The sequence below is a fragment of the Aplidium turbinatum genome, chromosome 4 (genome assembly GCF_918807975.1).
Source record: "Aplidium turbinatum chromosome 4, kaAplTurb1.1, whole genome shotgun sequence".
NCBI classification, from domain to species: Eukaryota; Metazoa; Chordata; class Ascidiacea; order Aplousobranchia; family Polyclinidae; genus Aplidium; species Aplidium turbinatum.
Genome location: NC_137475.1, coordinates 32,551,012 through 32,573,522, shown reverse-complemented (window position 1 = coordinate 32,573,522; position 22,511 = coordinate 32,551,012). Strand labels below are relative to the sequence as shown.

At 38.2% G+C, this 22,511-nt stretch overlaps 2 protein-coding genes across 2 annotated transcripts; one reads left to right on the top strand and one right to left on the bottom strand.

Annotated features, from left to right (window-relative positions):
* Positions 1 to 517: 517 nt before the first annotated feature.
* On the bottom strand, positions 518 to 12,386 carry LOC145768403 (uncharacterized). Its single transcript, XM_082579885.1, has 4 exons — positions 12,322 to 12,386; positions 2,159 to 2,282; positions 1,885 to 2,032; positions 518 to 1,575 (listed from the first exon to the last, which is right to left on the bottom strand). Exons 2-4 carry the CDS (start codon positions 2,269 to 2,271, stop codon positions 1,276 to 1,278), a joined length of 561 nt encoding a protein of 186 aa, XP_082436011.1. The 5' UTR covers positions 2,272 to 2,282; positions 12,322 to 12,386; the 3' UTR covers positions 518 to 1,275.
* On the top strand, positions 11,263 to 19,696 carry LOC145769073 (SMAD family member 3-like). Its single transcript, XM_082580670.1, has 6 exons — positions 11,263 to 11,268; positions 12,343 to 12,490; positions 12,918 to 13,040; positions 14,292 to 14,435; positions 15,189 to 15,349; positions 19,457 to 19,696. The coding sequence occupies exons 1-6, from the start codon at positions 11,263 to 11,265 to the stop codon at positions 19,694 to 19,696; spliced, it is 822 nt and encodes a 273-aa protein (XP_082436796.1).
* The last annotated feature ends 2,815 nt before the right edge of the window (positions 19,697 to 22,511 follow it).

Here is a 22,511-nt window from a genome sequence, read left to right as displayed (position 1 = left end):
GCGGGAAAGCGGACTTGAGCGCTATGCATAGGTGTACGCCTTCCGACGTACACCTGACCCACGCTGCAGCCGACTGCAAGGTCTGTTTCCGGTTGTCTACTCTACTTATGACTGCAAGTGCGGGTGGCTGGAGTCGAACATGCAGGCTCTCGACTGCGAGCCCAACGCGCTAACCACTCGGTCACTGCTGCCAGTGCCCAAGACGTGTAACTATTGTTCTTGTCGACGGTGAAAATTCGACTCACACTGCTAGTGGATATGCCATGTCTGAGGAGTACAGCTCAACTATCCAGTGGAATCTTTCCGGTAGCTCAAATTTGGGCAATAGGCTACACAAATAATAACATTTATTTGCATCAGACAAAGCTGTCAATATACAAAACAAAGAAATAATACACAAACTGCAAATGCACAAATAACGAACAGCAACAACAAAATAATACACAAACTGCAAATGCACAAAATCTCACTAAATAGGCTATCTAATGTTACAAGTTTACAGACAATGGTACGGCAGTGTTGCAAGTTAGAAGAACTGAAAGTATTCAGAACGATAAAAACAATCAGATGACATGGCAGCCATCAAAACTAGATATCAGCATACATAGAATTATTATAATGAAGACGATAATTTGATATACGATGGCAATCGGACCTCATCAGGGAGGCAACAATAGAGTTTGTTTGTTTATCTTTATCCTGCATTGCGGAAAAGCGGACTTGAGCGCTATGCATCGGTGTACGCCTTCCGACATACACCTGACCCACGCTGCAGCCGACGGCAATGTTTGTTTCCGGTTGTCTACTCTACTTATGACTTAAATTTGGTACTACCCATTACTCGAAATCGATCACCGGGTAGAGGCAATGATCGTAAAGTTTCTTGCCCAGAGAAACAATGGCAAGTGCGGGTGGCTGGAGTCGAACATGCAGGCTCTCGAATGCGAGCCCAACGCGCTAACCACTCGGATACTTCGCATCTTCCAACAAAAGAAAAAACATATTTCCGAAGTAATGCATCAAATGTTATAATGTTGCACAAGACTTGATGTTCACGTACGCTATAATGTTTAGGCAAATTGTGTATAATTCTAAATGCATTATTGAAGGCAACACGCAGGCGATTAATGTTACGTTGATGATAATTTTCCCACAGATGACATGCATACATTGGAGTACAATATGAACGGAATAGAACGTTTTTAATATCACTGGAGCACTTGTAAAATTTTGATTTTAATTTGTTGGTAGAACAGATCATTTATTGAAACATGATCAAACCGTCGCAATCCTCAGGGCAGTCTTCTTGTACGCAACTGAGATTGCAACAAGTTTCCCCACGACACTCTCCACATGCTGTACGCACTTTAAGTCATGTTTTCTGCAGCTGCAAGACATTGTACCACATTGATTTTTTGTTCCTTCTTTGCATTTGCATCGTACAACGTTCAATAGCCATTTTGGTGCGGGATCTAAATTGGCCTTTATTGGCATAACTGCACCTGCTGCGTCAGCTTTCCATCCCCATTGTGCGAGATCCAAGATTTCAGTGTCAAGATGCTTCCACTGACATACCTGAAGCAACAGTTTTATATCAACTTAGATAAATCAAGTCTTGCTGCCATAAAATTTTTGATTTGTAGTAGCCTACACCACATGTTTATGCTAGTCATATTATAACGCAACTTGTTTTGCTATAACTTGCATCTTTTCCTTACCGCAGTTTAATAGCGCAATTTGCTGTAATATTTTGAAGTTACCGACAATAAACAATTCTTGAAAAATATCTTCAAGTGGTATAATCTATAGAACAAAGACGCTTTTATACTAAATGATTACGGGTATTGTGTTACAATACCATTAGGCTATGCACTATAATTTCACCTGCAAATGTACTCTGAAGGAATGAAAACGAATTGCAGCTTCGGTGGGTGGCAATCTTTCAGGATGAACAGTGGAAGCTGTTGCAACCATCTGCATGTACTTGACGTACCGTAGTTGGCCAAGTGAATCGGCAGGTTTTGCACTAAAGCTTGATGGATCAACAAAATATAGCATTACTATCGGTGAATCTCATTCAGACTGGTAGGCTACTCAGCAACATTTTCTTTTCTTCTTATTTAATTAACTGTTCACCAATACAGTCCCAGTAACTAACCTTTTCAATAACAAATCTCTTCCAGCATCAGCTATTTGCTCACGTGTAGAATCTAATCTCCCAAATACATCAGCAGATTGTTGAAATTCTTCCTTCTTCAGGTAATTGAACATCTTTAGCTTTCCTAAGCAACAAGACAGATGACATAATTAATCATTCTCATTGTCACCAAATAATGTGTGCAATGTGCATACACTCCATACATTGGCATTCCAAATAAAAGTAGGCTATTACAATATTAGAATAATATTGAGTGGATTTGGTAATGACTGCCATCTGAATTCTTGCATATCTTTTAAAAGCTGATCAGAAAATGGTAAAAATGTACTTTCAGACAAGCATGGTTTAAGCAGTTCAGAAATATATAAAACACTGTAACAAACACTATAGATAAAACACTGAAAGCAAGATTAAAATGTACTGAATACCAAAGCTGATTAATTATACTGGTACCTTGTTGATATATGGCAGAAGTTGTATCACATCCACTCCAAGCATGAGCAAACAGCAAGTAATTTTTGACACACCTCATGCACCTTACAACTACTTTCGCTCTCTTCTTTTTCTTTTAGATATTGATAAAGATGACTGTCACCAATGTTTTGTGAATAGCTGATTAATGTCTTCAGTCCACCTCGTTTCACTTCTTGTAGCTTTGATAAATTATGAGATTGGCATTTGATGCATAAACTTTCATTATAAAAAGCTTGATTCTGATTTTCCATTATTCAATTATCTCCATAACATCTGAAAACTAGTCTATCAATTCTAACTGTTTAATAAACTAAGCTATACAACTTAGAAATCATTACCGGTATTTCATAAAAATCTTTAAAGCTGTAAAGAGAGAAACTAACATCAGACCTAGGAAAAAAATGGCCACATTTGCTCTTTCAAACCTAATCTATATCTGAATATGTTATAGCCTTTACAGGTGGTCTCAGAAGTAACAAGAACCATAGCTCCTACTGGTAGGCTGGCCTCCTTATTTAACTGATAGTGTGTGCAATTACCAGAAAACGTATTGTTGCATGGATATCACTAGAAGCTACCATGTCTCAATAAACACCCTTCCTTTGTCAGTTTGTGCACCAGTGCACTGGTAACAGTGGCCTACTACTACTACCATACTGCATTCATTGGTACAAATACTTCACACCTGCATGCAATGCCATTTAAAATCCAAGATGTTAAATGAAAGAGAACTCAACTAAAAGAACAACAGTAAATTCAAAAATTTAACATAAGCTAGAGATGATAAGACATGCTGCATGTAAAAAACATTTAGACCTGTTTCCTTTCATCATAGCCCAGCATACCGTACTGTACACTGTTATAGGCCTAGTGCACCTGTGTAATGTGTATCGCCTGCTGCCCGGTACCCTATCTAACGTTTTGACTTCTGTTGCCAACCAAATTAAATGAATAACCTGACATAACTTACGGTACCGATAATGATGTTCTTGCAAACAGTTCCCAAAACAAATTAAACTACGGTAGGCTTGCCTGGTACGGTACTCACTACTCAGTTCTGTGATATTTAGGCTAGTACTGCAGAGTGGTAGATCAAGAATCTTTGCTGTCCCAAACCTACTCAGTACTGCCTAGTTACTTACAAACCTCATGGCTATTTTTTTTTCTTTTTGCGCAACGCTCAGAGTTCAAGATGGATACCACTACATGGCTAATAAGCTGGTCAGTGGTCACCGGAGCAACTTCGACTGCCAGAATTTTACACGGCTTGCTGTTTCTGCTGAAAACATAGCTAGATTAGCTGCGCCACTAGCGGCGCAAGGTGTTGCTTAAAAAACGACCACAACTTTTTTTGCCAAGGGTCCCTGGTTGGAGGAGAGTGATAATCTTAAACTAGAGGAATTAAGCTTTCCAACGATACCAAATTTGTTAAGGTCGCAATTTATTCCAGGCGGCCCTATATTTTCGCATTTTACGCTCAGACTATGACCACTGTTCTAAGAAAAAATCAGTTATGGTAATTCAAGCTATGCTCTATTACAGCATCATTCTGAATCCATTGTCCGAAAAATACATATATTTCTGTGAATTTTCAATCTTTGCACAGTGCTTTCCATAATGTTGTTTGTGTGCCCAACTGCAAGGGAAATTACAGAAATGGTTCAAAAGTAACTGTTTTCCAATTTCCCCAAGATGATAATTTAAAGAAGTGGATACATGCTATCAAAAGAAAAGATTTCACTCCATTGCAAGCCAGCAGAGTAAGCATTTCCTAAATACAAATTTGAAACACAATATGTACTGTGGAATCTTCAAGTATTTTTTATAGGCTAGTATATACTGGTAATGGCATTTTTATTTCTCTGTAAACCTTGTGCCCAAACATTTTTAAGGAATGAGACTTTGCAAACATAATGTGTTGAACTAATCAGATTGCAGTTAAATTATTTTGTGCCAGCTCATTTAATTTTAAGTGATTTTTTGCCAGCTTTAACTTGTAAAACTTAAAAATCAAAAGTTTTCGTCATACAATTTAATCATGTTTTGTAAAAGTTTCTGAAGACCTAGAGAAAACTATTTTGACAAAAAGCAGTAGGCCTACCGGTACTTAAAAATATTCCAGATTTCAAATTATAGCCTACTATAATGACTGATGGTAATTACAGTGGTCACTAGTTACGGTGCTTAGTTGTCATCTAAGCTAAGAAACTTTCTTTTTATAAATTTTACATTTGATAATTATAGATGCACAGTGTCTCGCTAATGTGTGTATTGTCGTAAACTTGTTTTACTGTTTTGCCCATGAGGTCCTGATATACAAGTGATGTAACACTAATTTCATGCCTGCAACTTTGGACCTTATTGACAAATGCTCAAAAGTCTAATCTGTAAAGGGTATAATAGTTAAATGAGTAAATTATTCAGTCACTGTTTTCAAATATGTTTTATTTAATTGTTTGTACATGTTTGTTTAGGTATGTGAAGTGCTTTTCCAGCCTCATGAAATTTTGCGTGAATCATCTGCATTTGATGAAAAAACGGGAAGAGTTTTGTCATATTCTTTAAAAGTGCCAAAACTATTAACTGAAGCAATACCAACAGTATTTCCGAATTGTCCCAAGTATTTATCATCAACTTCTGTGACACCACGCCCAAGCAAAGATAAACTGATGGAAAAGAAAGAACAAAGCAATCTTGCTACGGCTTTGCAACGAAGCAGAGCAGAGTTTCAAAACCAGAAACAAAAGGATAGATGCCAGTCCACAAATGACATAATGGAAAAGTTTATGTTTGTTTATGTTGCCATACGCATTAGAATTTACCTGTTGCAGCGCTCTGACACAAAGCAAGGTGAGAGGAAAAAATGTCACCCTACAATCAGCTGATATATACATAGAAGTGTAATTGGTATTACAGCACTTTGTTGATTGATAAATGCTGGTAGATGTCGCATAGCTACAATTTTTTTTGTCAAACCTACCCTTGTAAGCATCCCTTGTTTGGAATCGTTTGATCATTTCTAGATGTACAGGAAAGGTTGCAGCATTTTGATGACAGCCAGTCATTTCTATATTGTTTTACTGTTGTGCGGCAATAACTTTGTGTAATGTGCACTTTAGTAATTTTATTTTGTTTTCAAGTTACGTTTAAAGCTTTGAATGATTGCCCAAACTATTCGTTTAGAAAAAAATACTTTTTGACACATCATGACAGCGAAACTTCAAACTTGGAGATTTTTGGTTTGCTTTTCTTCTGTTGTTTTATTGTCTTTACTGTATATGCTGCAGTCCACTGCATTACTCTAACCCAGTGGTTCCCAACCTTTTTTTGGCTGTTACCCTAATCTCCACCCTGAAGTGAGTCAATTACCCCCACAATCAATTTTCAAAAACAAAGGTGTTTATTGCTATGTATTACAAAGGGCTAGCTATGACAATCAAAATGCAATACAATACTGAATACAAGATAACAATGCGTGGTAAACATTCAATGTGAAGGTTGAGCCTGGACTTCAGCCGCCAGCTTTGTTATCCTGGGCTTTGTGGTACTGAAGGCGATTCTTACGTCGCTTTCGACATCCAGGCGATTGCGCTTCTTTGTCTTCATTCCCACGACAGTTGAAAACCTTTGTTCAGAGCGTTTCGTTGTTGAAAAGATGTCAGGATATTTAATGCCTGTGTTGCTAATGTTGGTTCGTCCTGGAGTCTGCCAATCCCGAAAGGTTCCAAGCTTTTCCCCTTGAGATCAATTTTCAACGCTTCGTTCATTCAGAGAGTGATAAATTCTTCTTTGGCCGGAAATTCGTCATCATCCAACTGGCTGTCATCACATGTGAAGGGTTCAGTGCACCATTGGAGATTAACAGTGTCCAAATTCGGAAAGTAGTTGTCCATCTTCTTGGATAGCTGGCCTAAGTGGTCAGCTATGTCCTCCTTCAACGCTGCTGTCAACTCAAGTCCATTGCCTTCGAGGTACATGCCAAGCGTCTGAAACAGTGCCACTGTGCCTCTTCCAACTCTCTTGTTCTACAATTTAACCTTCGCGATAAATGCTGCTATGGCTACTTTGGTGTCGATCACAGTTACATTCTTGCCTTGAATTAAAAGATTGCCTTTCTTAATCCACTGTTGGTTGGAGAGTATTCAACCACGTCCGACTTCTTTTCTATCAGAAAACCATGGACAGCCTCACGAAGTTCGACCAGACGGATTATCACTTTTCCACCAGACAGCCATCGTACTGTGTGGTACAGTAATGCTTCGTATCTTTCTCTCATCTCCTTGCACAGTTCCTTGAAAAGACGGCTGTTCAATTCATTCACTTTTATAAAGTTTACAACCTTTAGTTGCTTCGCTATTTCCAAATCGGGTGTCGTTACCCCCCAAAAATAGGCAAATTACCCCCAGGGGGTAATTTACCCCCAGGTTGGGAACCACTGCTCTAACCTTTAAGTAGTATACATATAAGCACAAAGCACTCCTTGTACTTTCCCATAAAATAAACCATTTTTTACTACATTAAACATGGACTTTCTAATACAGCAGGATTTGGTAGCAATAGAATGCATGTAAAAGATAGGAATTTTGTGGAGACCAAGAAAAATCGTCGATATCATTACATTGTAGTTAAAAGTGCGCTGAAAAAGAGATCAGGCGAGACAAAAATACAAGCCTTCGATGAAAGCGCTTATTTGGCAGCGCAGCGCCTATATAATTAGTTGTAACTGCTCGTGATGACGTCAGCAGTAAAACGCCGCGATGCAACAGGCCTTCTCTACTTTCGGTGGCCACGGCACTACCGCACTACCAGCAACAGTAGCCGGACGAACTGCACGGCAACGCATCATCAATGAGAAGTTTTCATGACTGCTCTAAACCACGATTTTTTGTCACTAAAGTTACTTTTTTTTAGTTGCGCCAATTAACAAAATAAATGTAGAACCAAAATTTCATGGTTGTCGGGTCGATATTTAAGAAGCTATAAAGTTACCAAAAGTCACCTTTTGCGCTTTTAGGTTGCATTTCATTTGTTGGTCACTTTATTTTTGCATACTTTTTTTCCTAATTCCCCAACTTACTTATCTTTCATTGCTACTGAACAGCTAAAGTGTTTGATTGACATAAACTTCCTATCAGAGAATGTAAAACATTGCAATAGTCTACAAATTGAAACTAATTTAGGGGCTTTTTTATGTTGAATTACTGCCATTTCATTCGCTTTCTTGTTTTCGTTGAATAAACTTACTTTTTGGTTACTTTTTCGCAAAATTAAAGTAACTTTTTTGAGTTTATACCTCAGCTATACGCAAACATTTCTTTGCGTCACTTTTACACGTTAATGCATAGAATTACTTATTAAATGAGCTATTGAAAAGAACTTTGATCGTACTGTAATTTCAGACGCCATGTATAACTATTGTTAAGATATAAACTACTGCTTTAAATTCAGTGAGCAACTTGATTACCGAGTTTACTGCTGTAGTGATATATTGATTCGGTGTTACATGTATTTAGATAAACATAGTTTATACAAATTCCAGTAATCCTTTGAAATAAATTGCATTATCACCTCTTATTTCAATAAAAATGCCAAGAGGATTTAATTACAACGATTCCGAACGCCAACTGCTCATTGACCTCATCAAAGACTTTCCATTGGTGGAAAATAAAAAAACTGATGCAAGTACCCTTTCCAAAAAAAATCAAGCGTGGAATGATTTAGCTAAACTGTTTAACGCAAACAGTACCACTGAAAGGACTACAGATCAGCTGAAAAAGCTCTGGAAGAACTTAAAGCAGGCTGCAAAAAAGGACAGTGCACAGCTGAAGCGAGAACAAAGAAAAACAGGTACCTAGCCTTATCTGATAAAATATGGATAAACTATTTGCACGTTTGTCTGTTCACCAGGAGTTCCAATTAAGCTACTCTTTAATGTATGTTGTTAGGCTGTTTTTGATTGTCGATTGGTTTAAAAAACAACGAGCTTAAATCGCTTTGCAGTAAATATTTAATGGGATTGACCATTATTTGACTCTAACAAAAAAGCACTATTTTACTCTAACGATTTCACAACATTCATTAAAATGTAGTGCTTCTGTTGACGTAGGTGGAGGAACAATTGAGTTTAAAGAGAGCCAGTTCAGTGAGCAGGTGCAAGGTAAGTTGTACAACAGTTTCTGTTCATATGCCCCTGGGAGAAACAGATTACCTATGCTTTAGTGCATGAAGTAAATGTATTCCGTTCATCACAGGCACTTTGAAATGTTTTTTTTGGAAGCGAGTTTATAACAACATGTATTGCAAACAAGATGAACAGCAAATAATTGGTTACTATAATTGCAGCTATTGTCCCAGCACAAATATTATCCCTTGAAAATGAGTTCGATGATGACTCCAGTGCCATCCGTAAGTATTATGCCTATTGAACATTGAGTTGGATGTTGCTAAATGTAGACTATGTAGTTTCACTTAAGACAGCTGTTCCGTCTACTTGAATAACTGTCTGGTGCACATCACCCAGTTAATAAAATAACCTTCAGTAATTTATGTGTCACACAACAGTAATAAAACGTTTTGTTATGGCCATCTACCCACTTCTCAAAAAGCACAATTATTGAATAGGTTAACATGAAGTGAGAGTATGATTGAGGCTTGATAAAAATACGCCATTTCAAATGATATGTCAGGTAGCAGTTTAGTACGTGTGTGACCACGCAGCTATTTCTAATGAATGAACTTTATAAATATGCAATTTCATAAGCTTCACATGACAATAATCAAGACTTGTTTAATTCAGCTTCAACTTCTACAACAGACGGGGTGATACTTACTACAGACGATACATCAGCTTATGTTGGCGAAAGGAGTAACTGTAAGTTTTAACTTACCTTTCAATGAAATAGGCGCTAAAGCTCATGACAGTAAAACCTTGGAGCTTCATAATAAGAATGTTAGCTTACGGTGCCATGCGTGCAAGATTTCAAATTCTTTATGATAAGAGAATTGAGAGATCGTAACAACGTTGCAAAGGCATAAACTGTTTTCCGCAATAGAGCATCAAAAGTTGTAACATTTGCATTAACTTGACATTCACGTGCACTAGTAAAGCGAGGCATATTGTGAAGAATTCGAAATGAGTCATTATAGGCAATTCTAATACGATTGATCGAAGAACGGCGATAATTGTGCCAAAGTTGACAAGCATAAAGAGATGTGCAGTGAGAGCGAAACAGCAGATTTTTTGACTCTTCGTGAACATTTGCTATATTTATTTTTTAATTTGTTTACACTACAATAAAGAGATTTAACTTGTCGCAGTATGTCCTTGTCATCTGATAATGAGGACGTGATATGCACACCTAAATATTTTCAACAAACTCGATCGGTTGTTGGTCAACAATAATCAAATAAACAATGACACAAACTAATCCTAATATTTTTATTAATATGTGCTTACCATCGCTGCTGCACGGGCCGGGAACTACCACGTTTTAAATTGTTTATATGTTTATTTCAGCATCATCAACAGAAATATTTGAAGTTAATGATCACGGTGCAGGAAAAAGCAATTTTTCTTCCAGTGGAAGTGCAGAAAAATGTAAGTTAGGTAACAGTATGCCTTTCTCGCTACTTGCTCTATTACTTGTAAAGAACGTGTTGTGTATCAGCGCCAAGTAACAATCTCAAATGGTAATTTCTTTTATTTTAAAGCTGTTGGTCAAGAAGAAATGACGACGCTCTATCCAAACACACAAAGAACTTCGTTCGCAAAGCAAAATATCGGTAAGCACCGGAACCTTCCTTTGCCTGATTCGTGTTTAGTTGTAACAGAACAATGCTACCATGAAAAAGATGTGTAGGCTATATCGTTAAGGACTTTTCTCGGAGATTCATTTCTGTAATTGAACGTTTTTTACGTTACCACAGAAACTACGAAGACAAGAAAACGGCGGGTGGATACAGAAGCTGAGAAGCGGCAATCGCTAATGGAGCAGGATCTCGCGCTCCGAGAACAAAAGCTTCAATTGAAAGAGCGGGAACTTCGGCTGAAAGAACGCGAACTTCAGATTCGGGAATACGAAGTATATGTGAAAGAACAAGAACTGAACATACAACAATAAACTTGAAAGATATTGCATCACACAGGATCGGTTTAGGCCACTGACCCCTGCTATAGTGTGCCTTGTTTTAAATGAAACGTAATGCGGTGCTAACAATTAATTGTTCGTTCCTGGGTATACTGAACAGCGTTCAGTGCCCCGCTTTAACCAGGCCTGTGAATTCAATAGATTGTAATTTCTTTATTCGTTCTGCAAGTAAAGTCAAAACTTTCCTATTTGGGCATCAAAAATAACTTGAGTAACCTGATTCTTTCAAATTTATGAATTATTGTAAAGGAAAGCCATGTGCATTGTGCATATTGGCATAACGTTGTTTCATTGTTAAATGAGTATTCCTTGCTTGGGAATGAACTTTTTGTGCTACATCTGTTGCGTCATGGGTTACTTGGCATCTACATTAGTTAACGAACGACTTACTGATGCAACTATAACGTATTTCAACATCATAAAAAGGTACTTTTTCCTAGTTGTGAGTTTAAAGCACAACATTGCCTTATTTGGTAGTTCAGCATGAATGTAGCTCAGCTTTACAGCCTTCAGTTTCACGCTTCATTACCTCAACCAAAGAGTTGCTATAGCAATTTCTCTTTCGCGCGAAAGCACAGAGGCTTAATACGGTCTTATATAAGTCGCACGTAAGTCGAGTTTCTGCATCGCAAATAAGCTTCTCGTATAAGCCTGGCCTATATAAGTCTGACTTACGCATAACACTGACTTATTTTGAGACGCAAATCTGAATTTCGCCCTTAGAGATGACATCTTCCATCATGCGGTAATTCTTGAGGCTGCTATCGTTTCTTCACTTCTGCTCTACCACAAGGTCTCCATTTTCTTTGGTCCTCTTTTTTCAATGTGGTGTAACTGTCAGTGAAATTTTCACTAACAACGCGCTTTTTGTTTTGTGGCATTTCAGATGGCACGTTTGCTTTAGTGGGCTTTCAGCGGAATTATTAGGCTTGCTCGACTAGAATCACTCACCATAGCTGTAGTGAAATGGAGTTATAAAATTTTGAAACTTGTTCAAACATTGCAAAAAGCTAATGCTTAGTTGAATAAACATGAGTCGCCGTGAATGCGTCTTCCATTTTGACACTTTAATCGGATTATGACGTCATGCTTCCTGACGTCACAAATCTCGCAAACCCGTAAAAGTTACAACCGCAACATCTATAGCGTTCCATAACGTTTTTTTGCTAGAAACTAGCAGTACTTTTTGGTCTCCCAGGATTGTTTGTAGTTTATTAACCCGCTGGTTAGAACGAAGTAAATCAAAAACAAAAATGGCACTGTTCATACTTTATTGGCGTACATACTGTATATATAACAATTTTTATAGGTGTCTCCTCACTACTGACTACACTGTCATAAATCTTTCTTTCACTGGTTATCTATTAACGTTTGAAACTGAAATTACTTCAACACCACTCAAGAGCCCAGATAACTTCGATTCACCATAGCTGTGTGTTTGATCGCAACGGACTCCACGATAAAACACTGCAGTCAAAAAAAAACGAAATAGAATAAAATTTCTATAGTAAGCGTAAATAAATTCTATAAACAACGAATTACTTATTTTCTTGTATCTTCCAGGTGTGCGTCAATCCGTATCACTACACAAGAGTGGAAACACCAGCACTGCCCCCCATTCTCGTCCCTCGCCAGACCGACCCGCTTCCTGCTGAGTTTCCTCCGTTGGATGACTGGTCAATTGTACCTGAAAATGCAACATATCAACCAAGTAACTACTTAGTCTACTTGCTCAGATAAAAAAAAAATTAAAGTGTAAAATATCCTAAATATTTTACATGTAAAAGTTGCAGGCTCGATGTCTGCTGAATGCGCGTCCTTGTCTTAGCACCAATGGACATGATTGAAAGTGAACATTGAACAAGGACTAGATTTTCGTTATATTCCAATCTTCAACCACGTATAGCTGAAATACAACAAAAAAGTTTACGTGTTTTTTTTATCTCATTGCTGCGAGTGGAGAACTAGCCATTTTTATGTTTTTGTAAGTCGGGTTACGTTTCCCAGACAGCAAGTCAATCGTTTTTTACATTGATTTATCGTCTGTAGACGTTGTAATACAATGTAAAAAAAACGGTAGATTTGCTGTCTGGGAACTCATTAAAAATCACTGTTACAAGTTGCAAATTAACGTTACTTTACCGAAAACTCTGCAGACGCGGCTTCCATACAATCGGGATCGGACGACGTGCAGTCCGTGGCATACCACGAACCTCCATTTTGGTGCTCTATTTCTTATTATGAACTAAACCAGATAACTGGTGGGTAGTCAAGTCTTTCAACAAGTTTTGTAGATTTCTTATTGATTAAAAAAAGAGAAAACGGGCAATTTTTCTCGCTGGTTTGAATGTTTTGATTTCAATAAATGATAAATCAGGCAGCAATCAGTCCTTTTTTTGCTTTGATTCAACGTCTGCAGACGATGAATCAATGTTAAGGAAAAGTGTCAAGTAAGGTAAGGGAAAAGTAGGCTAAGGAAAAGTGTCACAAAAAGTTGTCTTTTGCGTGTCTCGTTATCCTAATCGGGTATAGAATTAACTTTCTGTAATATTCTAGCGTTAGTATAAGCCGAAATTCAAAAATGGCTGCTCACCAGAAACGGCAAGCCTGATCATCAGAACCGTTGTAATCTTGATTTTTTTTAAAGTTTATTTTCACCTTACCATTGTCTTTATTATCTAAGTTTCAATGCACGCGTTTCAGTCTTATTGTTGTATAAAAGGTATGTTACAAAATTTAAAAAAAAAATTCATATGTTCCGTCAGCAATTTGATAAAAAAAATCAATTTGTATGTGTTACAAATCAATGATATATTTCTTACCATCACAGAAGACTTTGAAGCTACTCTTGTAGTAAACACGCCACAAGTGACGTATTTCCAGTTGACTCACGATATTTTTGCTCGTTTATAAATATGTATAACGTATTGCGTATACACAATTTTGAATTGAAAAAACTTTTTAAGAATCCGTATAGGCCTACTGTACAACAGAACTTTCACGATATTTATACTTTCTCAACGAAACGTAACTTAAATAAACAAGAAATTAGTTCCTTTTATAAGACAAAATTTTACAACCGACTATAATTTGACCATGAAATATGTTGGAAAGACTTTTGGACAACTGAAACCAACGTCTACTGTATATAAGTTTTACAACGTAAAAACGTGTTGAAGATTTTCACTTATTTCTGACATTTCTGTGGACATTTCTGATGGTCAGTTTTTTCTATTTGTGCCATGGTGTTCGAAGGGTTGGTGGCAATAAAACTTTTTTTGTCGTAGCCAGACTTACGCCATATAGTTGAAGATTTAGATTAAGTGGACGGGAAGGAAAGGAAGCTAATCTTTGTGTCTACCTTCAGGCATGCTTTTAAGTGTCTTGCCAATGACACAGCCGCGTGCTCTTCAGCGGTTTCGAACCAGCGCCCTTACAAACGTCGAACTAGCGCTTTCATCACTGAGCCATGTAGCCGACAAAAAATAAACACGATTGTATCTGCTCTTTAGGAGAACCGTATCACGCGACGCAGTCCTCTCTGACAGTGGATGGCTTCACTGATCCTTCAAACTCCGAGCGCTTCTGCCTCGGCTTGTTGTCAAATATCAACCGTACACAAATCGTGGAGATCACCAGACGCCATGTCGGAAAAGGTTTGTTGAACTTTTGGCGATGAAAATGACAATATCTTTCCAAGCGTTCATTTTTGGTGCATTTACCATTCCATGCTGTCTGCTGATATAATATACGATTTGATTACGATTACTACGCGTTTTATGATCAACATTTCTACGTTCTTATGATGTACAAAGTTGGCGCTACAACTGAAATGTAAAACACAAGTTATATCACGGAGAAACTTTGTTGGATGACCTTATATACTGACAATTTCTATTTTATCAATATCAAACTGATTGCTTCAAGATCATCGTACTGGTAGCTCACTTGTTTGCCCAGGCGCATATTTTGCGGCTGTACATTGATGCATAACATACGAGTGTTCTTAATATTTCACGTGCGAAATTCAGTTTTTATTTTAATGTAAAATCGTCTCATATTGCTCTACTTTCAAAGGCTAATGTGTTTACATAAAACTGAGTCCGAGTCACGTTTTAATCGCTGAGTCATATTGATTTCCTGTGTGCTGTGACAATGCAGTTTTTCAAATTCTATACAATGTTTTTAACTGTTTAGTAAATCATACCTCAACCATATATGGGTTCTTGCTGCACAAAATCCGTTTTTATTTCATCAAAAAGACGTGATTGAAACCGCTTGTGTCCGTTAGTTTTAACAAACTAACTAATGAAGAAAACTCGAGATCACGTAGTCGGCGACAATGCTTCCCCATTTAAAAATAGAAAATATTTTCTTGCTTAATCACGATTTTTTTCTTTTGCTGACAGGGGTGCGCTTGTACTACATTGCCGGTGAGGTGTTCGCTGAATGCCTGAGCGATAGCGCCATATTTGTTCAAAGCTCAAATTGCAACAGAAGATACGGTTGGCATCCTGCCACCGTGGTCAAGATACCACCCGGGTGCCATTTAAAGATCTTCAACAATCAGGTGAGGTTCTTTATTCCACAGCGACGTTTTCAACTTTCTGCACTACACTGTAATCCCAAACCGGTCGCCGATGCATTTCAGTGATAAAAATTAGTGTGTCAATGGTGTGTGTGTGTGTAATACATCCCCAGCCATCTCATCAGCCCCTTTTTTGTCGATTACTCGTCTCCAGACGTTAGAACTGACAAGTCGTCGTTGAGGTTTTAACCAGTGTTTGGAAAAGTTTCATTACGTCGCAATTGCGTTTTATGCTCAAAAATCGATTTTTCAAAAATTTAAAGCAAAGACTGGCAAGAAGCATGATTAGACAATGCAAAGTGACGTAGCTTGAAATTTCCATAAATAAATATTTTCATCATTATTTCATCAACTTTTTACTGAAAAGCAGCAGCCAATGGTGCAATTTTTATTGCTGCTTTGCTAGGCTCGTTATGAATTGAAATTTGAATGTACGGATTCAATTTAAAACTTGTGAAATTGAATTGGCAGTTTCCTGGCGCTCACATTTTATTGTAAAAAGAAGTTATGCAATTATGGCCTCACGACTCGGTCTGACACCACACAATAGCGCCTGTGGGAAGTGGATTGTTGTTGAATTACACGCACTCGCATTGCCTTTGTTTGAATTCTATATCTTTTTCTAAACATTTATCACCTTTGTGAACAAGCTTCCATAACTTTTGCATTGAAATCTGTATCAACTTTTTCTGCGTACCACCTAAAAAAGCGATAGACAGCTACTGTGACAGCTTTCGACCTGTGAACGACCTAATCTCAACTGATTGTTTCGCGTTTCCCAGTTAGGAAAATTGCTCTTATTCGTATATACGCGGGTACTCAAACGTACACAGGCGTTGAAGGTTGGTTTTGAAACCGAATTTAAACATTGTCGTTGTAGAAGCGAGGACTTTGCTATGACATGATCCCAGCCAGCAAATCAGTTCTTTTTTACATAGATTTAACGTCTACAGATGTTGAGTCAATGCAAAAAAAGGACTAATTTGTTGGTTCGGATGCTGTCTTTTCATGCCATCTATTGATCCGGTGGTTTCCAACACCCACTCGGAAACCAGTCAATTCCTTCGCTTCACATTTCCATTGTTCTGCTGAAGTTTTGCGATGACTCGTTTAAGTTATTGCATTGCATTAAACCGGTGTTAAATAATGCAACTTTCTTGATTCAACAAGCTTGTTGACAAAATTTAACTTTGCTTTTTGTCTTTGAGGTGTGCTTAACAAAAATATATATATTTTGCTGAATTTGCAATGGGCGACATTAACATAAAACCCGCCAAAACTTTGAAACATGCCGTTTTTTTAGTGTAGAACAGGGGTCACCAAACTTTTTTCTCTGAGGGCCGGATTGCTGCGAGATTAACAGCTGCGGGCCGGATGCAAATTGCGAAAAGATATACAACTATTTGGAATCTCCATTGACTTGAATTGAGCACAATAAATAACAAAGTCAGCGGTGGAATAGAAAGTTGTGATGAAAATCGAAAGGTTGCGGGAAAAGTAATCCCCTGCTATGATACACTACAGGCCATCGTGCTCTTGAAAAAACATTACATCTTTCCAAATTTGGCCTAGGCTGTATTCATTTGTGGTGGCCTAATGATAAAAACAGAACACCAACCTGTTGGCTGCCTGGTGGAAAAATGTACAAATTCAACATAGCCTACAACAGTCAATCAAGCAATCATTTTATTTTTCGTCATTAACGCGTCCGGGACGAAGAAGATACTAACTACAAAAATCGATATACACCTACCAGCACGTTAACGAACGGGAAAAGGTGGCAAAACCTTGAAAGGTTTAAAACGTGCCTGAATAAAAAATTAGTATAGGCTATATATCAGTAGTTAGCACGGCCACAAAACCCAAAAAACAAACAGCAAAAAATAAAACAAAAACAGAGAGAAGAGAAGCACACAGTCATGTAAACGAACAAATTTGGTGACTATTTTCCTTAACAGTTGTAGTGCAGCTGTTATTTTCGCAGCACGTGGCGGGCCGGATGAAATCAGTTCGCGGGCCGTAGTTTGGTGACCTCTGGTGTAGATGTAGTGTTAGAGTAGAACTGCAACGCCATGTATTTTTTACCAACTAACTATATCTTGTTGTTTAAAAGGAGCGATCTTGGCGTCAAAACAAGGATGACTATTGGCTATCAGTGGCGTAGCTAGGGGGGGGGGGGGGCGGACCGCCCCGGGCGGCACTTTCAGACAGGACGTTTTGTTTTTTTTTGTTGATAATGCAAAAGTACACGGAAAATAAAAGCAAACAGAATGGCAACGTTCAAAACAGTGGCGTAGCCAAGGGGGAGGAGGGGTTTGGGGGTTACAACTCCTCCTTTGGCACGCGTGTGACGTCACGATATTGAGAATGATGCTTTCAGTCTCTATGTCTCTAAAACAAAGTTTGCCTAATTTTAAACGAAACTCCATTAAAAGAGCGAGTTTTGCCAATACCAAACATTCAAATATCTCAGCCAAGAATTAGCAACAAGAAAACATAGAGACTTAGCTTTATTAAGTTACCGAAACATTCCCAAGAAAACATGATCTTATCCTTTTGCTATGCCACCGGACAGCACCATTTTACAGGGATATTTATACCAGGGGATTTATACCCACATTTTTGTTGAAAATGCTCTCAGAATGCACCAAATCCAAAATAATTTTTCAAAATTTTCTGGGGGAGGCCCCCCAGACCCCCCGCCGCTGGGTGTTGTCTTTGGAGAGGACGCCGTCGGGCTTCGCCCGCCCGCCCTTAAAACACCCCCTTTCAAAATTACTGGCTACGTTACTGGTTCAAAACATACAATAATTCCACTTTAAGTCAATTAAAAAAATTTCATTTTCACATGCTTTTTCTTAAAGGGGCGGCAAAATCTGAATCCGCCCCGGGCTGCACATTCCCTAGCTACGCCACTGTTGGCTATACTCCTACGGTATAATATAGAACGGCGAGCATTGCGTTTTGCTAATCATACCACTGTAGCCTCCACGCTAGCCATCAAGACTATTACAAAAACATATGTTTCTTGGCAGTCGAGTGTAGCAAGAATTGACAGCAATAGCCCACGTGTTTTATCCATGAGGTTGGGCTCATCAGTATCGCACCACAAATTCATGCCACAGAGTTTTCGACCGCTGTTTTTATGAACTCTAAAGTAGTAGGCTACTGAGCGAAATTGCTTCTTCAGTTTCGGCATTACATAAATACTGGCGGCGAGGCGTTTCTAACAAAGTTTAAACCGCATTTAACTTAAAAGTCATGGCCTTTTCTGTTGGTGCCTTCAAATGTGACTAAGTCACTTATGAATCACGTTTCGGCTACAGCGTGCCACTGATTCTTCACTGCTCTTGGTCACTCATCAAACAAACAAAACGTTTGAAATGATACTCGGTTTGTCGCAAACGGAAAACAATTTTGCAGGAAAAGAGATGTCATCATCAAACACGTGAAGGTTGTCAAAAGACGTTCCGGCACATCATCAGTGTTTTTTTAGATGAAATCCCAACACTAACCAACGCCTTTGTTTGAATCAATTGTGGACCGACAGAGCTATTTTTGAGCGGGCGTTGCTTGTTTGGAAAGATCGAATTTTACTTCGTTGTTTTCTCTTGGCGTATGAGAAGTCTCTTCACATCAGACAAACAATCTCATTCAATAATAACAACTTTCAATGAAAAATCTAATGTCAAGCAACGTAGAATCAGCACAAGACGCGGTTCAGTTTCTCAGAGAGGGCGGGGCTAAAAACCTGTTTGTGAGTTTGTTTTGTAACGAAAAGTTCAACGACTGTAACTTTTGTTAGATTCTGTTTTGTTTATGACGTATTGTACTACCCCAGACAGCAACATCCGTCATTTTTGCATTGATTCAACATATGCAGATGAGCCGGGTTGGTTTGAGTGCAGAGTTTGTTAAAACATTGCAGTTTTTGCTGCGTGAAAACTTGGTTGAAATAGTATTTTGATTGAACAAAATTGAAATCTGAAATGGTTGTTGCTGATAATAAGTTACAAGTATCATAGTTTTATTTCACGTTTACTTTTAGCCAGCAATTTATCTCTCTAATGTACGGAAAAACGTTTACAGGAATTCGCCGCCTTGCTTTCGCAATCGGTCAATCAAGGATTCGAAGCCGTTTACCAGTTAACACGAATGTGCACTATCCGCATGAGCTTTGTCAAAGGCTGGGGGGCTGAGTACCGTCGACGGCATGTCACCTCCACCCCTTGCTGGATCGAAATGCACCTGAACGGACCTTTGCAGTGGCTTGATAAGGTGCTGCAACAGATGGGCGCCCCGCCCATTCCATGCTCCAGCATGTCGTGAAGTAGCCGCTGTCACACTGAAACTGAGATTGTATAGGTAATGCCTGATGTTTTTTTTTGAGACAGTACAACGCTGTTTTGACGACGAAAACGCCTAAACAGCTGCTTTCCGCATTCTGATTTGCATTCTTTTACGCCGATATGATGTCTGTTGACGACCAATTGATTTGACGACCATCGTCTCTGCAAAGTGATTTTCATCATCATGAAATTTTTGTTTTAGAGTTCAGTCTGTTAGAAAACCATATTAAGTGTTACACAACGTTAAAGCAATGTGAGTGAAGAGTTTTGTTTCATATAATATGATCACTCAGATGCTTTGTCAACCGTCTATGATAAACACATCACAGAATAATTGTTGTCTTCAAATCTATATTGGTCATTAAACTTCTTAATCATCTCAGTTAATGTAGAATGTATATTTTTTCGGGGTATGTGTAAAATTTTAATCAGTTGTTTTCTATTTTTAATTGGCTGACTCCTATTTTTTAAAAACATGATTGGCCGCCATTTTCTCTTCCAGCTATAGGTTTTCTACCAATTGACAATACTTTATCTACCCTGTTTTAATTTTATCAATGCACTACTGATGACGCGGACCTGATAATTTTTCTACTGTTATGTTTTTCTCAATGAAACTGTTGCTGAAGGCAATTAGCCTCTGCATACGCATCAGCTGTCTCATCCAACAAAATCTTTTTTGTTTCTACTTTGATGCTACGTTTGCATACGTTGAATCAACACAGCAACAACTGCTTCTTCTTACTGGGATTGCAAAACCATAGTGAACACCAAATGAGCATGATCGTTTCACTTTGTTGTGATGTCAGCGTAACGGACCTTAATGCTACAATGGCAAAAATAAATTCATTGAGTGTGAAGAAGCACCGAAGTGTGACGTTGATTTTTTCCATTGGTTTTGTGTTTAGAAGCTTGATGATCTCATTCTTTTCAGTTCACCTTTCTTGCATTTAGTCTCCCCTTAGATTTTCTCACAACAGGCAGTTTACCAGTTTCATACATCACATTACCTTTCTGCAACTTCTCAATCGTTCTTCATGAAAATGGTATTTCTTTGCTGATTACACGTTTTTTACCAGAGAAAACGCAGTTATATGTCACTTCAGGCCCGCAACCAGCAAATATTTTCGGGGGGGGCATTTAATTTTTATCAAAGAACAAACATTAAAATGATGCATTGTGACATTTTTATGTTAATGTCCACGCCCATTGATAGACTGTGTGGCACTACCATGCTACGGTTCAGTGGTCATAACTTATGTCAATCACGTTTTTGTTTAGTAGCCTACAGCATTAAAGGAAACTAGCCTTTGTAACCTTTTCTCATTTAGCTATGACTACCCAAGGAAGAAAATTACAATATCACAGTAATGTGTTCAGTCGGTTGCAAATAAAATACAACATCTGTAGGCTACGAACTGCATTGGCACGACTGGAGTCATAAATTAATCAATAACATATATTTACATCAACATAAACAAACAGATAGCCTACATATGAATAAACTCAACACGGTAATTATAAATTACAATCCTGAAACATTTTGTTGGCTCAGCAAGTTTTTATGTTTGTAGGCCCAAAGAAGTTGACTTTGCAAATGCAAAATGACATTTTAATTTAGAGCATAATGTCTAACTTTCTACTTGATTTGGCAAGTTCGTTTAACACCAATTCCGCGCTTGGAGTTTTAGAGCATATTTAGAGCGTATTTTAGCATATTTAGAGCTTGCGCGATTTAGAGCATAATGTCTAACTTTCTACTTGATTTGGCAAGTTCGTTTAACACCAATTCCGCGCTATGAGTACGATGGATTTGCATAAGAGCTAGTCCAGAAAGCCTGTCCTGTCCCATAGTGCTTCTAAGGTAACTTTTCAAGCGTCGTAGACAGCTAACTGTTCTTTCTGCAGAAGTAATTGTGACTGGAAGTGTAGTCAAAATTATCAAGAGTTTGTAAATGTTTGGATAAAACTCTTTTTGGGATTCTATTGCTGACACCGCATCAATCGCACTTGCTGGCCTTTCACTTTCAAGAATTCATTTAAAATCAGATTTACAAATGCCTAAGCCCAACTGAGTAGCTTATTCACCACGCTATCGCAGCTGCTTTTGATCTCGAATTATTTAGTTGTTTTTAAACGCTTTTTATGGTGATGATGGATGCTGACATTATGTATAGCCTACGCTAACGAAACAGATAATGAGGATGCCAGCCTAATTTATCGAACAAAATTGTTAGCATAGCTTCCAACCAGCGTAGCCTACTTTCGGTTTCGATAGTCTACACTCTACAGTACGTGCACGGACATTTTGCCGAAAGACATTTTGCCGAAAGGACATTTTGCTGAAACTCATTTTGCCGACAGGACTAATTACCGAATTCTATAATTTCGCCAATTTGTCTAATCGGCATTTAGTCCTTTCGGCAATTAGTCTTTCGGCAAAATGAGTTTCGAAAAAATGTCTATTCGGCAAAATGCCTTTCGGCAAAATGTCCTTTCGGCAAAATGTCCTTTCGACAAAATGTCCGGGTACCCTACAGTATGGCTGTACGACGTGTACGACGTATAGTAGGGCCTACATTTCATACTGCATAAAACTCTTAAAAAATTTTCAAAAAATTTCGGGGGGGGCAAATGCCCCCAATGCCCCCCCCTGGTTGCGGGCTTGTGTCACTTTGTATGTGCAGTTTTTGATAAAATGTTGCAAACGTCTTTTCGCAATTGATAAAAATGCGTTGCATTGTGTGAGCTCATAAGTACAAACTCGCTGTGGTAAATCAGTTCACTTACAGCAA

Excerpts from the sequence above, each read along its gene's own strand:
- LOC145769073 (XM_082580670.1), top strand. Across the intron at positions 12,491-12,917 it reads AAATGCAACATATCAACCAA|TTACCGAAAACTCTGCAGAC; the intron begins GTAACTACTTAG and ends ATTAACGTTACT. Across the intron at positions 14,436-15,188 it reads CAGACGCCATGTCGGAAAAG|GGGTGCGCTTGTACTACATT; the intron begins GTTTGTTGAACT and ends TTTTGCTGACAG.
- LOC145768403 (XM_082579885.1), bottom strand. The coding sequence starts at position 2,271 with ATGTTCAATTACCTGAAGAAGGAAGAATTTCAACAATCTGCTGATGTA. Across the intron at positions 2,033-2,158 it reads AGAGATTTGTTATTGAAAAG|CTTTAGTGCAAAACCTGCCG; the intron begins GTTAGTTACTGG and ends TGATCCATCAAG. Across the intron at positions 1,576-1,884 it reads CCTTCAGAGTACATTTGCAG|GTATGTCAGTGGAAGCATCT; the intron begins GTGAAATTATAG and ends CTGTTGCTTCAG.